At 55.1% G+C, this 18,834-nt stretch overlaps 1 protein-coding gene across 1 annotated transcript in view; it reads left to right on the top strand.

The window, feature by feature from the left end:
- Positions 1–9,257: 9,257 nt before the first annotated feature.
- The window catches only part of SDK2 (sidekick cell adhesion molecule 2), a 237,562-nt gene continuing 227,985 nt past the window's right edge, over positions 9,258–18,834 (top strand). Inside the window, exon 1 of the mRNA XM_036268767.1 lies at positions 9,258–9,646. Within this exon, the coding sequence (XP_036124660.1) occupies positions 9,583–9,646 (64 nt within the window). The 5' untranslated portion in view covers positions 9,258–9,582. The remainder of the gene's footprint in view (positions 9,647–18,834) is intronic.

Consider the following 18,834-nt stretch of genomic DNA (forward strand, 5'->3'; position numbering starts at 1 on the left):
TCGACACTAACCACTGAGCACACCAGCCAGGCTAGAAAGATTTTTTTTTTTAAGAGCAATGAGATTTCAAGGGCTTAAGAAAAGGAGGTATATAAAGAAACAGAGGTACAGCCTATTTTGCATGACTTTAAGAAATTTGGCAGGAAAAGCCAGTTGAGAAATGGGACGGTAGCTGGAAGAGGCAGAAGGGTCGAGGGAAGCGTTCCATGTTGGGAACACCTGCTTCTATTTCAAGGTGTTATGAAAAGAGTTAGTGGGAAGTAAAAGACCCAACACCCCAGAGAGGAGCTGTACACAAGGAAGAGGACCCCTTGGGACTTAGAATGTTTCTTACCGCCAAGAAGAGAGACACCTGACGTCTAAGCCTGGAAAGAGGAGGGGATGGTTCTGGGACAGATGTAGTGATAAATGACAACTCCAGGTGTGGAGCCTTAAACGTTTAAAGCAAATATGGGTGAGCGTGAATTCAAGCGGCATGTCTGAGAATGCCTGGTGTGGACACAGCCCTCGGGGTCTTGTTAAGTACAGATCCTGATTACGTAGTTCTGGGGTGAGGCCTGAGAATCTGCATTTCCAACAAGTTCCCAGGTGATGCCATGCTGCTGGCCTTCATGTACAATATACAACTACTGTGAGTCTTAAGAAGTGGTAACAGAGAACATGAAGAAGAGGAAATTATCAAAAATTTAATCAAGGAAGCGTCCTTGAGGAGGATGAAGATCAAAATCTCCAAAATGAAAGGGATCCTTAAATAGGATGACTGGAAAAAAAAAAAAAAAAGATCAACACAGAGGCATCTCGGTAAAATTTCAGAACAAGGACAAGAAGTTCTCTGCAGAGATAAGAAGCAGGTTGTCTGCAAAGCTCTAAGGATAAAATGGGTACATAGATTTTCTCAGAAACACAAGGGTTCAAATACCTGCAATGTTCTGAGGGAAGACAATTTTGAGCCTGGAATTTTATATACCCAGCTAAACTGTCCCTCCAACGAGAGGAGACTCTGGTGGGAAGCACAGTTTGTTTAATAAGAACCTTGGGGCTGTTTCTGATATCATCTTTCCATGGGTCTGCTGGCTTAATGGCCACCTGACATTCAGTCAAAGCAAAGCAGTAAAGTTAATGAAGTCCAGGTCTAATGACCTGACTTTCTGACTTGACCTAGAAGAAGTCAAGAGTTGAAGGAAATAGGAAAAATGAGGTACAGTCATTTAGAATTGAGGGGTAGGTGAAGTCATCCATGAGACATGGATTCTCAGTATGAAAAGGCCTGCCCCATCCTGCACCGAGAAGGAGAGAGGGTCCCATTTTTAGAGTCATCTTTAGGGGGAATTCAGAGTTCGGTTGAGATAGGGAGGCCAAGCAGGACACAAGGAAATTGCCTTAGATTCCAGGAAACGTATCCCCACAACAAAATGGGATTCCGCAGAAGGCAGGGACAAAAACAGCGAGTGGAGAGATTGGTCAGCATGAGGACGAGCTGGGTGTTTACCCGGATGTAGAACAGGATACAAGGAGAGAACAGCTGTCAATCAGGGTGAGGGAATCAGGGGCTTGCTTCCTGGAACACTTAAGCTTTTGAAGTTTGTAAGAATCATGGTGAGTGAGTCCTAAATGGAGTACATGATCACAGTTTTTTAAAGAGGCCCAAACTCAATAATCCCAAACTATAAATTTCCTGATTGTATTGATCAGAGCACTAGCCGGCAGGGCTGACCTCAGCCTAAATATTCTATACGTAGGGGTCTGGCGGGGGGCGGGGGGGACTTGATGAGCCCAAGCCAGCAACGGGCAAGGGTGGGGAGGAGGCAGTGTGGATCACGGCAGAGGAAGGAGCCAGTCCACAGAGGTCTGTTCACGCAGAGAGAGTGGATTTGATATCCACAGGGCCCTGGGCAAAGACAGTGGTACCAGCAAACCAGGGTGCTGCTTCTGCATCCAAGACAGAGCATTTGTTCCCTGGACTACTCTTTATAATGCACAGATCCCTGCTGAGTGTGACTGTCCAGCAGGTAAAAGTCAGCTGCAGGGAAGCTAGGGTCATCTCACACCACTACACTGCTGGCTGCCCTCACAGGGCCTCAGGCAGGTATAGAAGGGCGGGCTGATAATTGTACCCGCGGGATAATGGTCAGGCCGTATACCCTCGGAATCCTCAGACAGGTATGGGACTGCTTGCCTTCATTTTCTTCTAGAGCAAGAGTTGGCAGGTTTTTTCTGTGAAGAGTGCATAATTAATATTTAAAATCTCTCCGATGCCACATCCCAGCTCTTGTACACCCTTGCATTTTGCCTTCTTAAAAAATGTCTCCATCTCATCCTAAACATTGGCTAGACTTTGGTCTTTGGATGTAAATTGAATCACGTTGGCTATGCAGTGGCTTTTAAGAATTCTGGCCTGGCCGGTGTGGCTCAGTGGTTGAGCATCATCCCATGCACCAAGAGGTTGCCGGTTCGATTCCCGGTCAGGGCACATGCCCAGGTTGTGGGCCAAACCCCCAGTGGGGGCCATGGAGGAGGCGGCCAATTGATGTTCTCTCTCATTGATATTTCTGTCTCTCTCTCCTTTTCAGAAGCCAGGCTAGCCTGCCCAACTCCGCCATCGCACAACTTAGAATGTTAATTGCCTAATTGGAGAGAAGTGTCCCGCCTGACGCTCAGGCCACCTTCCAGCTGCTTTAGTTCCACAAGAACCTGACTTCTTAGAAATTCAACGAATGTGTGCGATTGCATATGTTTCAGATATCAGTCAAAGATTGGGTTAATTTCCAGGGAGCAGTGAATGTTTCTCGTAAATAAAACTATGGAAGACGCACATTTGAAGTGTAAATAGCTTCATCTTGCAAGGTCCGGGGCAGGAAAGACACAGTCATGGAATTGAAAGGCTGTTCACACTTCATTTATACTTTCCTGTTGTTTTGATTTTATTGAACAGATGCCACTGCTTGGTCTGATTTGGATTATTTTAGAGGCACAGAGCAACACAGGCAAAGATCCCTGCCTTCAAATTGCTTACATTTTAGTGGTAGAAGAGGGGCCACAACTTAACAAGTAAGACTTGTAGTATGTTAGCTGGTCGGGACTGTGCTAAGGGAAAGAAAGTCGGAAGGGAAGAGGGGGCGAATTGTGTGTGTGTGTGTGTGTGTGTGTGTGCGTGTGGGTGGGTGAGTCAACAGGGCTCACCCACAGCAGTATGAGCTGGTGGAGTGGCCCAGGCAGCCACTATTCTGATCACCCTCCCTCCTCCAAGTGGCATTGCTTTTTCAAAGTGATTGACAGGGCCCTGGCCGGTTTGGCTCAGCGGTTAGAGCGTCGGCCTGCGGTCCTGAGAGACCCGGGTTCGGTTCCCGCTAAGGGCGCATACCTCGGTTGCAGTTTGTCCCCAGACCTGGTCGGTCGTGCGGTGGCAGCCACTCGATGTGTCCCTTCACATCGATGTTTCTCTCTCTCTCTCTGTTCCTCTCTCTCCCTCCCACTCTACCTGAACAAAAAAATGAGAAAATGTCCTCGGGTGAGGATAAAAAATAAAAAATAAAAAAAAAAAACAAAGTGATTGACAGGGAGGCCTCCCTGGTCAAGTACCATTTCAACCGAGACACAGTGAAGGTGAAGAAGTGAGCCATGTGGACACTTGGAGGAAGGGCATGTCAGGGCCAGGGGTCAGCAGAACCCAAGCCCGGAGGCAGGCCTGTGTGTGGCATGGCTACACACCAGCCAGATGAGTGTGGCTGAAGTCGTCTGTGCCCAGGGGTATTTGAGCTTTTAGTTGGGAGAGGCTGATTTGGCGGCTCTGAAAGACAGGTCCACAGTTTCCTCTCATACTAAGCAGATTAAATAAACCCTGCTCAAGCTAGAGTTCACGGCTCTGTGATTTTGAATGTCCCTAAATGATTCTAAATCCTTGTCCAATTTAGAGATCAACATCTTGGCCACCTAGAGGCGGGCTTCCCTGTGGTGCTAATGCACTTCATTGTAGGCACAAGGACATTTGCGGGCGCAATGTGTGCTGATTTTGTTTCTGAAACTACCACAAAGGACACATTCTGTCGCAGCCAACTTCCTCCTTCCTGGACCTTCCAGCAGTGTGTGTTAATAGCGCCCTCTCCTGCCCGGCTTTAGCACTACATCTCTCCACTGGAGTTGGTTGCACCCCTGACATGCTGAGCCCAGGGCTGAGGGGCTGAAACTGGTCCTGATACAGAAGATGTTTATATCCCCCCGTGCATTCACTTCCTTCCCCAGCCCAGCCTACACTTTAGCAGCTTTCTGGTTTTCAAATGCCGTCTCCCGGGGTCCTTTAGCCTCACTTCTCCACAGCTTGCCTCTGGTTCCCAGCCAGCAGCCACTGCACATTTCTGCGTGAGTGTGGGTAGGTTTCTGCTCCATGCTCCGTGACTCTTTTCCTTTTTTTTTCCTGGAGAATTGGTGGACAAAAGCAGAGAGGACCACAGAAGACAGGACCTCGATCCATGAAGGTGTATCCTCAGCCAATCAGATCCCAGGGCTTGGAGGCCAGGAGCTGCACACGTAGTTCTGACTTTAACAAGGAGGAGCTGAAAAGGTAGACGGCCCCCCAGCCCAGACATGGACATACACCGTGCTCTCAGGTCCTTCCCCCTAAGGGACTGAGAGTGAATTATAACAGTAATTGAGATTGGGTGGAATCTGGATTCAGGGACTGCTGTGAGCTAAACCTATCATCCCCAACCTGCATATTAGAGCCCTAACCCCCTCCCCACGCCCAGTGTGACAATATTTGGAGACGGGGTCTTTGAGAGGTGACTGGGTTCAGATGAGGTCACAAGGGTGGGGCCCCCGTGATGAGATTAGTGTCCTTATAAGAAAAAGAGGAGAGACCAGAGCTCCCCCGCCTTCCCTGCCTTACGAAAAAACCGCAAGAAAGTGGTCATCGTCTACAAGGCAGGGGGAGCGTCTTCCCCACGAACTGCAGGGGCCGCACCTTGGTCTGGGACGTCCCAGCCTCCAGCACCGTGAGAAATGAACGCCCGTGGCATTCCGTTACGGCAGGCTGAGCGGACTGGACAGGGACCCAGAACCTCTCCATTCCAATGGAGATTAATAAACCACTCCTATCTATTTCACGACTCCCGTTTCCCCATCTTTAAAACAGAACAAAATGAAAAGAGAATGCCATTAATCATCGGCGGGAAGCCGCGTTTCAAGGCAATTAGTTGTCTGCGTCCCCTTAGGTGGAGCAGGGATGGCTCTGCTGAAAGTCCCTGCTCTGGGGTTCCTTGCCCAGCCCCACCCTTGGCAACCCCGAGGGAAGCCTGCGAGAATAAGATGCTGGGGAGGGCGGTGTTGGGAAGGAGGGACAGGTGTGGGAAGCATTCTGCCCAGAAACACCATAGTGTAAAGGCCACTTCAATCCTGAACCTCTCTCGAGCCTGTCTTTCATTTTCCTTCTAGACTGAGTCACGTGGACTCCTTTGTCCTTCTTCTTGATGGTCACTCTTTCCGCCTACTTATCCTTAGCAAAGGAGCACAGGATGGACTTCGGGGCTGACGGCAGCAGCTGGAACAACTTGGGAAGCAGGGAACAGGGGACGAGGGCGTGGGGACAGGGTGGACATAGGGAGTGGACGCATGTGTCTTTGCCTCTCTGGAGTCCCTGCTGCTGCCTGGTCCCCACTGGTGACTCTTGCACCTGACCCTGCAAGGGAACACTCTGTTCCAGCCGCCGTTACATTTGAGATGAGAAACAGAAAAAGATACACAATAATCACATTGAAAAGCCAACTCTGCCGGGCCTGCCCTTTGGTCTGTGTGTGTGAAATGGGGCAGAGGACGGGTTTGCTGCCAGGGGGCGGTCCTGGGTTTTATCTTCTCGTTCTTGCCTGGCACGGGGTGTGGCAGACACACCTCCCACTCCGAAAGCCCCTGTGCGGGATGAAAGGACGTGGTCCTACTGGGGCCCAGCGAAGGCTTTTCTAAGAAGAGGGATTTTAAATGTACATCATCCACTTGGAAAAGGGGAAGGGGAAAGGTAAGGCAGACTGATTCAGGCCTTTCCTTCTTTTTTGAAATGAATTGTGTTCCTCTCCACCATTGCACCCCCCCCCCCCACACACACACACAGACACATACGTACCAACCTCGAATTTACAGCGAAAGGTATGGACAGAGCATCTCTGAGATGAAGAGCCTTCGGCACAGCGCTGGCTCTGGGGATAGAGGGAGATGGGCTAGAAATGAGGGAGAAGACCCAGACCCTGTCCTGAGCTTCCAGGAGAGCTGTAGGCACAGACTCAAATCAGAAGGGGCAGGATTGCAACAGGGAGGCAGAGTGGAGCCTGAGAAAGCCACGCAGCCGCTCCTGACACAGCATCCACGGTAACTGCACCATTTGCAGCCTCTAATTACGCCGCTGGTGGCAAGCATGAGGTCATGGTGTCTGCAAGTAACTTTCCCAGTAACGAGCCCCTCTCAAAGGGGCAGGCTCCCTGCTCAGCCGCCTCCTGGGCCAGCGAAACTCGGACAAGAAGCGAAATCAGACAGGTCCTTTCCTGTGTGTGTGCATCCAGGCTGACCCCAGAAAGAGCCCTTGTGTCCTTTAATCCAACAGGGGTGGAGACAGATTTGCCTTAGTTGCTGGCGGGGTGCTGTCCGCTCTAACATGTTGACACACCTGGCAACTTCTATCACAAAAGGAAAAGAAACCTCCTCCTTTCCCGAAGCCCCTGGTTGGTACCCTGCCCTGGCCTTTGGGGACTAAACTCCCAGAAGAAGGTGCTGGGTCGACACCTGGTTTTACAACCACATCTCTTCTTTACAAAGAGAAAAATGCTGTTTGGAGCCCCAAGAGCATTCTGTTCGGACTCCTGGCTTCAGGATTTCTGGAGCTGGGCACACAGAGCATGGAACCCACGGAGCTTTCAGACAGTTGTGTTAATGTGACTCCCACCCTCTGAGAACAGAGATACATGCAGCCTTTCTGCTTCTCCTCTGCTGGCTGAGGAGAGGTTCTGGGCAAATCTGGCTCTCAGGCCCCCTCTGTGAGCAAAGAGTGAAACAGCACCCTGCAGACCACAGCTGTTCTCCATGGTCTGGGGAGGACCTGAGCTCTCTGCTGAGGTGGTTGGAGGGGTGGGGGGTGGGGGGCACAGCTGGGCATCCTTAAGCATCTGACAACGCTGTGTGCCATCAAGGGGAAGGAGGGCTGGCCACACCTAGGCCACCTGCCCCTAAAGCTCTCCACCCTCTTACTTACCCATTAGCCAACCAGAAGGGCTTCGGCCTGGGATGGAGCACAGGTTGTCAGGGGGAAATCGCAAAACACTGTTTGAATTAGGTAATTGAAGAACTGGAGGGAAGACAGGCTAACTTCGCAATCATTTTCAGAAAATGCCCACAGTTCTTCTTCCCAGGCAGGTGAAATGAGAATATAAAAGTAATAAAATGTTTTCGGCGGCTGTGACCATTCTGCAGCAATCAGATGGGGTACCCATGGGGTGGAGAAGGCCACCAGAGAGGGGAGAAAGCAAAAGCGCTGTGGCAGAAGGCGGCAGGGTCCACTCCGGTGACTCGGCAGGCGAAGAGCCAGGGGCCCATGAAAATATCTCTTTTTTTTTTTTTAAATCCGAAGAAATAAATGAACTTTTGGTTCAATAAAATATTTTAACATGTAATATTAATATATTTGTCTTTATGCCAACACAGTCATAAAATATTATATATGTGTATATATACACTCTTACACTGACGAAAGGAGTGAGGGACGGAGAGGAGTGTGGGTCCTGCAATCCGGGGCTGGGCTTTCGGCCTTGGGGGTGCGGGTCCTGCTCACTCCTCTGGGCCACAAGGGGGAAAGCGCCCAGCCCCCTCTGGTGGCTCCCTCGCCAGTTTCCCTTCTACCCTTTGCAAACAGCGCTCAGAAGAAACAAAGAATGCATAGATCTTGGCACCAACTCCCCTTCTCAGCCATCTGTAAGTCCCTGGCCTCCCTTTTGTCTTGCTCTCTGCCCTGAGCGTTCCCAGACTTCTGAAAGCCTAGCCCGGGTAGAAGAAACTAGAATCAACCAGTTGACCGACCCTCTCTTCCCAACATACTCTTCACCTCCGTCGCTCAGTGTCGGGGAGGGGTGTTGGGGTTCCCGGCTATAGAAGAGAGTGGGAGTCAGATGAGGCCTTGGAGAGAGGCGTTGGGGGCTCAGAGAGCCGAGGGGCTCATTGCGCATCTCCAGTACTGTAAGAGGTTGGCACTGCTGCCCTCCGGCGGGTCCCGGAGACGCTGGGCGCCTGCGGCCGCGCAGACGAAATGTGTTTTGCGGGGCTCGCTCCCGGGCCTGGCTCGGGGCCGCCGCCGCCGCCCCCCTCCCCGCGCGCGGGCTGCTCTCCAGTCGCGGCCACTGGGTAGCGCTCGGCCCCCCTCTCCGCGTCGCCGCCTCCGCCTCCGCCGCGCTCGTCCCCGGCTCACGCTGCCCCCGCAGCTCCAGCTCGGCGCAGGCAGGAGCGGTTCCCCGGACGCCAAGCCCGGGAAACGGAGGGCGGCGGGCTCGGCGAGCGGCAGCGGCTGCCGAGGAGGGCGGCGGCGGGGCGGCCGAGGCGCTGGGGCGGGCGCGGCGGCCGCTGCTCCTCAAACCGGGGCGAGCGCCGGGCGTTGGAGGCGCCGCGCCCCCGGAGCCAGGGCTGCCCGCCGGGCTCCCCGTGCGTCTCGCCGAGAGCTCCGGCCAGAGCGCGGCGGAGGGCAGAACCGCGCGTCCCCATCCTCCGGGCGGCAGGAGGCTCCGTGCTCGGCCGCCGGCGACAGCCCGGGTCACCGAGCCCAGCAGCCGTCCCCGCCGCCCCGCTGCCGGCGCGGACATGGGCGCGTGGGGCTGCGCGCCGGGCCGCGGGACCCGCAAAGTTTGCTAGGCGGCTGGGCGCAGAGCCGAGGGCGCGCCGGGGCCCAGCGCCCCCGGGAGGGACCGAGAGTCCCCGGATTGGCGCCAGGGCGGTGGAGCCGACAGGGGTGGCTCGGCCCCGTCAGATGCCGCCTGCAAAGTTAGAGAGAAGAAAACTTCAGCTCCAGGGAGATTCGGACCGCGATGCAAACCGCGCCCCCCGAAACCCGCGTCCCTGAAGGATCGCCCGCACCCGCGTCTGCCGCCGCGCCTGGCTCCAGACTGGCCCCTGGGGCCCAGCGCCTGGAACGGCTGTGACTGCGTCCGCCCGGACGACCCAACCAGGGGGCGGGGAGGGGCGGGGGGCGGGCAACGTGGCCACTGGAGGAAGTTTCCTGAAGTTGTCCTTTTATTCCGGAGCCCGGCCAGCGACCTGGCCGAATCGCGGAGGCCTCCCTGCTTGGGAGACGAAGTCGGAGTTGGGGTGCTGAGGGAGGGAGGCGCCCTGAGTCCGAGAGCGCGGCTTTTCTCTTTCTCTTTGCTCGCCCGTCGCCTTCCGGGCGCGCCGCCGGGATCGAACTTGGACAGAAGAGGACTAGGAAGCCTTGGGGTGGCCACAGCCGCCCCTCCAGGGCATATACAGCCCGGCGCAGAGCCGCGTAGACAGTCTCCCGGGACCAAGGCGCAGGGTACCGAACCCCACCCGGATTATAACAGTGCGGAGGACCCCCACACCCACACCATGTGGGGGCTGCTGATCTGGACTCTGCTGGCCCTGCACTGGATCCCCCAGGCCAGAACCCAAGGTAGGAGGGCCACCCCCACGTGGGGACAGGGAAGGGGTCGGGGAGGGGTCTAAACGAAGGGGCCGGGAGCGGGGCGGGAGCCTGCTGGCCTCGCGGTGGCCTCCTGGACACCTGGCTTAGTCTGGGCAGAGCTCTCTCGAGGGAGTTTCAGGACCCCCTCCTCGACTTCTGGGGGCTCTTTGGGGGGTGGGGCAGCCTTTCTGAGACTTGTGGCTTCCGAATGTGGGAAGGTGCAGGTCTGTGCTGGGAAGGCTAAGCAGAGCCCAAGATGAGGTGGTTGGGGGGGTCGCTACTCCCCCACCCCCTGTGGATACCCCACTGGGCCCGCGAGGGAGGGGCGCGCCATTCAGTGCCGGCTCAGCCCCGGCTCTACCGAGATCCTCAGGCCGGGCCCCAGGTTTCCCCGTTCAGTGTCCACGAGAAGGGCAAGGCCCTGCCGGGCGGGAGCTGGTCGCCCTGGGCGAGTGAGTGGGGCGGGAGGGTGGTGGGAAGGAGCCTGAGTCGCCCCTGGGTGCTGGTTGGTAGCCTGGGGAGGGCGACTGCTGGGCCTGGCTACGTACTGAGCCGGCGCCTGACTGCCTGGCCGGCCGCTGGGGCTGGGGGCGGTTCGCGGTGCGCGGAGCCCAGGTCCTGGTGCAGCCCCCGGCCCATCAGGGGGTGGTGCACAGGGGGTGTCTGAGGCCCTCTCCCCTCCCACCACATCACACAGCTCCTGCCTTTGCCTTCAGTCAGCTGCACTGGCCGCTCAGTTGTCTCGGCAGCCGCTGCTCTGACCTGTGGCTGCCTGGAGCAGCCTGGTGGTGGAGAAGGGCCGGTGGGTTTGGGGGTGGGAATGTTAGGAAGGATGAGAAGGTGTGATCCTCACTGCCCCCCTCCAGCGGGCGGATGCCCAAATGCCCCCCAAGCCCCTGGCAGGTCCCAGAAGGTAAGGGCAGCTGCTCTGGTGCTTCTTTGCTTTTGGGGTTCACAGACCCAGACTGTGGTGCCCGTGGTGTCCGAGCGGCGCCTGCTGGGGGCGGAGAGAGACAAGCCTGGACTGAGCTCCAGGACGGCAGGGCTGGGCTTTCCCTCTCCCGGGCTGTGAGGGGGCCTGCCCACCCCCCGGGGCTGCCTGGGCTGCCTGCAAAGGCTGCAACTTTCAAAGGGGCCCCACCTACCTCTGGGTTGCCGAAGGTGGTGGGGGACCCCAGTGCACCCAGAGTCAAGCAGGCCAGAGAGCAAGATCAAAGACATGAAAATAATCAACTCTCACAGGATTGAGGGGATGATTTTACAAGGTAATTTACGTTAAAGCTCTTAGAAATTTTGTTAACGGGCCCTGTAAATGTAAGGTAATAAAAAGTTATTATTATTTTTATGATCTTCATAAAATCCTCCAGCAGGCGGACCTCAAAGGTCATCTTATTCTAGTAGCCATTTGACAGATGGGAAAACTGAGGTTGGAGGCATTAAGTGACTTGACCCAGTCTGCAGGGAGATATGGGGGCAGAGTCAGGACTGGGTTCTAATCCCAAGAAACAGGACCATCCTAGCTGGGGTGGGGTTGTCAGTCCCAGGAGGGCTGTGAGACTGCCCGAGAGTAGGAACAGGTTGTAGTCTGCCCTGAGGTTCCTCCGATTTGCTGAGATGCCTGTGGGGTTACCTGCTAAACGCCCGGAGACAGGAAGTTGTCAGCCGCTGTGTGGATGCCTCTCACTTAATCACTGCCCAGATCCAGCAATGGCTTGGTTTCCCTGGCCAGGCGGCTCACTTGTTCTTGTCCCATCCAGGCCTAGGCCCATAAGGAGTCCCCAGGACACCTGAAGTTCCTTCCTTTTGAGTCACCCAGTCTCTTTCGTGTCCCACCACCACACCTCTCCCCTCTACGTGAGGCCAAACTGCCACCATCCTGCTGAAGTTAAGGCCAGGCCGCCTCCTAATCCCGGTGCCGGCTTCCAGAGGGGCTCGCCCTGTCAGAAGCGGGGAGTTCTCTTTGATTGATTCACTCCCTCTCTGGCTTCTGTTGTTGCTGCCTTTTTGAGAGTGGTTTCCCAGGTCCCCTGCTGCTTCATTTGTGTTCTCTGGTCGGAGAGTGTTTTCCTGCCTCCATCTGCCTCCATCGGGGACTCTCTATCCATTTGTCTCCCGGGCAGCAAATCATCAGGGGATTGTGGGAACTTGGTCTTGGGCCAGGTTTGGGGCCTAGGTTGCATTTGTGGGGGGTGCGGGTGGGGGCAGGGGCAGGCCAAGGGCTGGGGTGGGGTATGCTTTCTTATCTGCTTTGGGGTTAGAGAGTGGAGTTTCTCCGGAAGTTTGAGGTTCTGTCATTAACCTTTGGGGTGGTTGAGGCCACCTGCCCTATTTGTCCCTTCTGAGCCCGTGCGCCCCATTCTCCAATCATGACAGAGTGAGGGACCAAACAGTGGTCCTCCCTGGGGACAGACCTCACATTGGTCCTGCCACATTTTATCTAGACTTGGCTTAGTTGTTTTCCCACACTGGACCCAGGCGACGTCATTTGCTTATACCTAAGCCAGTTTGACCATTTTCCCAGTGCGTGATGTGGTAGAAAGAGCAGAGACGATATGAGGATTTGAGGTTTGGGGGCAGGGGGAGCAGCAAGTTTCTGGCACATAGATGGTGCCCAGCCCGTGTAGCTCAGTGGTTGAGCGTCGACCCTGCACCAAGAGGTCACTGGTTTGATTCCCAGTCAGGGCACATGCCCAGGTTGTAGGCCTGATCCCCAGTGGGGGGCATGCGGGAGGCGACCAGTCGATGTTCTCTCTCATTGATGTTTCTCTCTCCCTCTGTCTCCCTTCCTCTCTCTCTAAAATCAATAGAGAAAAAAAAATTTTTTTTTGTTATTGTTGTTATAATTGTTATTGTTGTTGTTTTTGTTTTTATACTATAACCCAAGGTTCTTGGGGAGTGGTTCCCGGCCACTCACCAAATGGGCCTTGAATGCCTTTTTCTCACTCGTGACCTTTCCTTAACTTCCTTCCGTGGCTCCATCACTGTGTCTCAAGTGGCCATCCCGCGGTCTCGGGCTCCACTCCCGGGTACCCTGCTTGCAGGCGGCGGGGGAGCCTGGACGTCTGCATTCTAACAAGCACCCACCAGAGTCCATGTGCTTTGAGCTGGGTTCCTGCTGGTGGACATCCTGAGGGCAGTGGCAGCCCAGCAGCTGGTCCGGAAGGTTCTCTCCGGAGAAGAGTGCCCGGGGGCGGGGGCGGGGGGGTGTGAGCCGAGCGGGCCAGGCGGCGAAACCCTGAGCCCCGAGCGAGGGACGGGAAGCCCGGCTCTGGAAGCTCCCAAAGGTTCCAGAGGGAGAAAGTTTAGTGCTGGGAGCTAATCACAATAAAAGCCAAACAGCACGCGAGGGAGCAGGATGAAAGTTTAATTACATGGTGTGGCTAAGCTGTAATTATTAATTACTGACAGCAAAAAATAACTTATTGATCAGGGCCTCTTGCTAATTACCACAAGGCCGAGTGTCATGCCTGCCTGGGGCTCAGCTGGTACGTGTCAAAAGCCCCACACAAGAGTGGGCCAGGGGTGTCCCTGCTCCCTGCGGCCCCTTCTCCACCCTGCACCCCTCTCTGTGCGTCCCTTGGCTTTAGCTGGACAAGTCTGGAACATTCTGGCTGTGGTTAGAGGAGCAACAAAGTCGGGTGCTTCTGTTCACTGCAGACCTTCCCTGCCTGGGCTGAAGAGACTCGGGACCCCCGCCCCGAGTCCGAATCACACTGGCCGCCTGATACCTGCCTCAGAAACCCTCTTTCCTGCATTTGCTCGGCAAATATTTATCAACGTCCTCTCCCGGCGTCCTCTCTTGGAAGGGCCAGAGTGGGGCCAGGAACCTTGTTCTATCAGGCAAGGGAGGCTGGGAGAGAGGCCAAGTCCTTTACAGCACTTCTCTGTTTAAACAGTGCCTGAACGGCCGGCTTTAAAATGCTGTGTTAAACTGTTGGTATGCGTTTGACTTTGCGCCACAGGACACAGTCGGGCCGTCCGCGGAGCGGGAAGGGAGACGGAACTCCTTCTCCGTCCTCGGGACTAAGGCGAGTCACTGCGTTTGACTTGAAAGAAAATGAAGTCATCTGGTGCTGGCCTCCGTCCACAGACATGGGACAAGCAGCCATCTGATGTCTGCTTGGATACCCCTGGTGATGGAGGCCTCACTCCCGTGGAAACAAGCTGGTGGTTAGACAGTTGTGCTCTGTGTTGATGAGGAAATTGGCCTCCCTGTGGCTGATGATCCTAGGATTTGGCTGCGTTGAAGGAGACCTCTGATTGGTTGGAAACTCCCTCCCCATCCCGCTGATTCCTGGAACCTCACTCCCAGTTTCTCTGATGCCTGGGCCCCCGGGGAGTCAGGAGACGGGGGGTGGAATTGATGTTGGGTGTTAGGGTGCTGCCCGCGGGATTTCCACCCCGGCTCCCCTGGAGCGCATCGCTGCTGCTGGCCTAAAGCGGCGGGGATTAGTCATCATAATTTGGGGCCTTGGGATGCCAATAGCAACACATGGGCCAGCAGCGACTGCCGGCATCGCCCGCGGCCTGCAGTGGAAAGGAAAACAAGTCGGCTGGAGACATCCTGGTTGCCCCTTGTCATCCACCCCTGCTGAGAGAAGGCAGGGCCTCTGAGTCCGCTGGGCAAGGGAGGGGGCGGGGGCGGGCTCACAGCTCGGCTCCCCAGACTCTCCAAGCCAGGGGCCTGGACCAAAGCCCCTCTGGGAGCCTGCGCGACCCGATGCCTCCCAGTCTGGATTCTGGCCCCTTGGAGTCCTGCCTCCGCCACCGAGGGACCCTGAGGTAAGGCTGTCTTCTCATCTGTAAAATGAGGAAATAGTTAAAAATAACTGTATCTACCACATAAGGCGCCCCCCCACACCTGGTAAATGAGATGATCTCAGTGCCTCTTTAAATACTGTTAATGAATGTTAAGTGCTTATAATGTGTTGGCCACGAGGTATGAGGGTGTCATAATCCACACCCACTTTCCTCCAATGTCCCTTATCCATCCCTAGCACCCCGTACCGTGGGATCTCCAAGCACACGTCACCTGCCTGCCTCCCTCTCCCGGTAGCTCTGAGCTCCGAGGACATGCATTGACCCGGCTGTTTGCTTGTTGTTAGTTTCTCGCAGGAGGGCAGGGACTTGACTTTGTTCTTTGCCGTATCCCCAGTCACTAGGGCAGTGCCTGGTGCAGAGACGGAGCTCCGCAAATATGAGTGAGTCAATGAAGAATGAATGAATGAGTGAAGAGACGGAGCTCAGCAAATATGAGTGAGTCAATGAAGAATGAATGAATGAATGAACGAACGAATGAATGAAGGAGCGCACCCTTCAATAGGCATGCAGCCCTTTGTCATGCAGCCCTAGAGAAGTAGAGGAAGCTACTTCTCTAGCTTCCTCTCTGGCCACTCTCATGGGTTTGTGTGCTTACCACATACACCCCCTGCCATGGGCCCTGACTGCACTGCCCAGCCGTGCACCCCAGGGGTGAGAGCCCGGCCCTCCAGAGAGTGCGGCCAGGGCTCACACAGGACAGAGTCATGTTGCCATTGAGCCCAGAGGCCCCTGTTCAACCTGTCTCACCGCCATTCCCAGTTCTTCCCCCTCTCTGGCCCGACCTATGAAACTGCCTCTCACGGTCTGGCCTCCGTGTGAGGTGACCCCAGTTCTTTCTGAATCTCTCTCTGCCAGCTGAGCTCCACCTGTGTGGTGGCGAAATTGGGAAGACCGGTAGGGGCTTGGGGGTTAATGCCCATTCGTGCAGGAGGCACCATTTGACGCCCATAAGAGAGAGAAGACGACGCATCAACCACTAAAGGCTGTAGCCTGTATCGCTTCCCCTTGCAGCCCATTGGCCAGAGCTGATCATGTGGTCCCGCCCAGCGCCAAGGCTGCTGGGAAGCTCAGGCTTCTGTGGGTCGGAAGAGAAACCAGCATCTCCGGGCCCTGGTGACGTCTAGCGTACGGGGCCGTCCCTAAAGCATCCGGAGTTACCTCCAGTCTGAGCTCTCACTTCCCTGATTTTGGGGTTTGTCTTCTTACGCTGCTGAGAAGTGGCAGGTACAGTGGTCGGCGCCTTGGGATTGTGTCACTCTGTGCCCCTGGGGTTCATTCACTCACTGTCGGCCCAGTTTCCGGTCCGAGTCCCAGACGTCCATGAGGTGGCAGGAACAGCGCGCTCGGCACAGAGCCTGGCGCATCCTCGGCACCTGAAGGCTAAGCTCATTCTGTCTGTGCTCCTGGTTTGCCCCTCCAAGCGGTCTTACGCTAGGATGTCAGGTTGCACTGAGCTTTCAGAGTCCCCCCTCTGGTTACTCTGCATTCACCCACATCTTCTTTGTGCCCCACTTTTTCTGTTTGATTTTTTCGCTTTATCCCCAGCTTAGAATGATTCAGTCTTTTCTCCCACCCTAGGGATCGGCAGAGGGAACATGAGCTCCCGTTTGCTGTGTAGCTTCTCTGCGTCAGGCAGTGTTAGGTGCAGCACCTCTGTTACCTGCTTCCTTCCCCCCTCGAGCCCAGCATGTGGGTAAACTGAGGTCCAGAGTGATGACCTGCCCCAGGCCTCACAGCCAGGACGTTGAAAGGTCAGGGTGGCCACCCAGGGCTCTGCAGCCGTAACACCTGCCATCTTTCTGCCGTGTGCCCTCTGTCTCCACAGCGTCCTTCACTGGTGTCTTCCGAGTGAGCGATGCTGAGGCAGCTGTGTTGTTAGGAGACCTTGGCTGGTCCAGGCAAGGTCGCAGAATTCGGAAATAACCCCGGAATTCCGGATCGTCCTGGCTCTTGCCTTCACCCTGATTGGTCCTCCCTGGGCCTTAGGCTGGCACGATGCAAGAGGTCGGGACTGGAACCCCTCTCCCCTCTGCCCCTCTTCTTTCCCAGCACCGTCCCTGGGTTGGGGCGACCTAGAGATGTTCGGAAGTATCCTCAAAGTCACCGGGACGTCTGTGACTGGCTTGCCAGTGTCTGAGCCACACACGTCTGCACGCTGAGTGGGGCAGGGCAGAAAAGCGATAAAAGTCTGATACCATCTAGGAAGGCGTCGGTGACCCGGACGGGTGATGAAAAATCGATGATGTGATAATCCTAAGGGGAGGAAATGTTATTTGCCATAACCGGGCCTGTTGAGGGAATTTGGCTTCTGGTGGACACAGGTGACTCTCACGGGCCTGCTGGAGCCAGAACCCTGGACCCTCCCCCGAGGGCCCGTGTGCCAAGCGAGGGAGGCAGCTGAGTGATGGTCAGAAACACGGCCGGCCGCCTGGGCCCTCTGGTTGTCACTGCAGAGTGTGAGTCAGCTGTGGATCTGGAACAGATACCCGGCTCCTGCTTGGACGAGGAGAGCCGATCCAGACTGTGCCCTCCGAGGGCCCTGGTGCGATGGCACAGGCCTCTCCCGAGCCTGAAACAGGGGTGACTCCCCGGCTTCAAACCCCGCTTGCCACTTACTGCTTGGGTGACCCTGAGCCCATTTGCGTCTCGGTTTCTTCATCTGTAAAATGGGGATAACAGTTGTCCTACCTAATGGGGTCGTGACAGGGTTTAATACGATATGCTAAGCACTTAGGACAGCATTTCATGTGTAGTAAACACTGAATGAGTGTTTATCGTTGTCACTATTGCCCTCCTGGGGTCTCGGAGGCAAGACCAGCTTTGCAGTTTGACACGTGCCCCGTCTGCAAATGCCTCTGCTCCCTTTATCTCTCGTAGACCTGCCATCGCTCCTACACTTCCACTGTTAGGGATTTACTTATTTGGTTAAGATATTATCTGCCTCTCGCTTAAAATGCAAATATGCCACAGAGAGCCCACCTATTAAGCTATCATCAGCTCTTCGGGCCTTAAGGTGAACGCTTTTACTGGATCCTTTCATACAACTTCAAGTTTCTGTGGGTATCTTTCACAGACATCTCATTTTCTCTTCGCCCCAGCCCACGAAGCAGCTTGGCTAGCAAGTATTAACATTATTAACCTTATCAGCATTGAAGTTCAGAAAGATTAAGTATCTTGCCAAGGTCGCTTTACATGTAAGACAGTGGAGGCAGGCCAGCTGTTTCGCGGGCCGTTGCATTTGATCAAGACGCCCACCTTCAGCAGTGGCTCACCCCGCGGCTTTGGGACCTGGGAGCGGTCTTGTTTGATCATAGGCTTCTCCCCGAGCACAGGGGTAGGGTTCGGGGTGCAGCCCATGGCCTTTCCTCTGACTAAGGGAACCCAGAGCCGTCTCCTGGGGCCCCATCTGCTCGCCCACAGGGTCTTAGGGATGGGAACTGAACACAAACCTCTCATGTCACACACCCATTGATGGGTTTCTCTCTGGTTGCTTCCCTACTGCGATGTCACCCACACCGAGCCCCGCACAACCTGGCCCTGTGCAGGGCTGCAGTCTCCCCTCCCCCTGCCCCTGCCTAGCCGTCTACCCTGCTCAGCTGCCCACACCCTCCCCCTCTCCCATCGCCCCGCCAGGGCTCAGCGGCTGCAGCACAGCTTCCCCAGTGCCTCGAGCTCCCAGGATGCCAGCGGTCTGGACGTCTCACTTGGCACTTTGGCCTTGTTGATTCTGTCTTATCTTTTAATGTCTGTGTGACTGATTTCTTTAATTATAAACTCCTTGACTTTAGATAATAACCCTTCATCAACAAGGATGGAGGTATTAGACGTAAATTATTGTTCCCAATTAATGAACTTCACCCTTTATAAAGGGCCCTCTAGGGGTATTAGGTACGTCGGAGAGAAGGTAACAGGCTAGGGATGCTGTGTGGGCCTCAGGGACCAAGACCGATTCGCAGTGGGTCCCTTCAAGCCCCCGCGTCTTCACTGGGAAATGTGGGGCATAAATATAGCATTTCCACACTCTTCTATGATGGACCGCAGTGACGATGGGTGCGGACACGTGGCCTGGGGGATCTGGCCACACGACCTGAAGCTGCCCGCTGTCCACACGACCTTTTCCTTTTTAATATTCTAATTTTAAATACATGAAATTTTTCATTTCATCCTATAGTCTATTTGAATCCGATTTTAATACACACAGGATACTTCATTTTTAAAAATAGTTGTATTGATTTTTAAGAGGGATGGGGAGGGAGAGAGAGAAACATTGATGTGAGGGAAACATTCATTGGCTGCCTCCTGCATATACACACACACGCACACGCACACTCCCCTCCCTCCTGGGGACTGAGCCT

This window comes from Molossus molossus, unplaced genomic scaffold (assembly GCF_014108415.1).
Source record: "Molossus molossus isolate mMolMol1 unplaced genomic scaffold, mMolMol1.p scaffold_m16_p_19, whole genome shotgun sequence".
NCBI classification, from domain to species: Eukaryota; Metazoa; Chordata; class Mammalia; order Chiroptera; family Molossidae; genus Molossus; species Molossus molossus.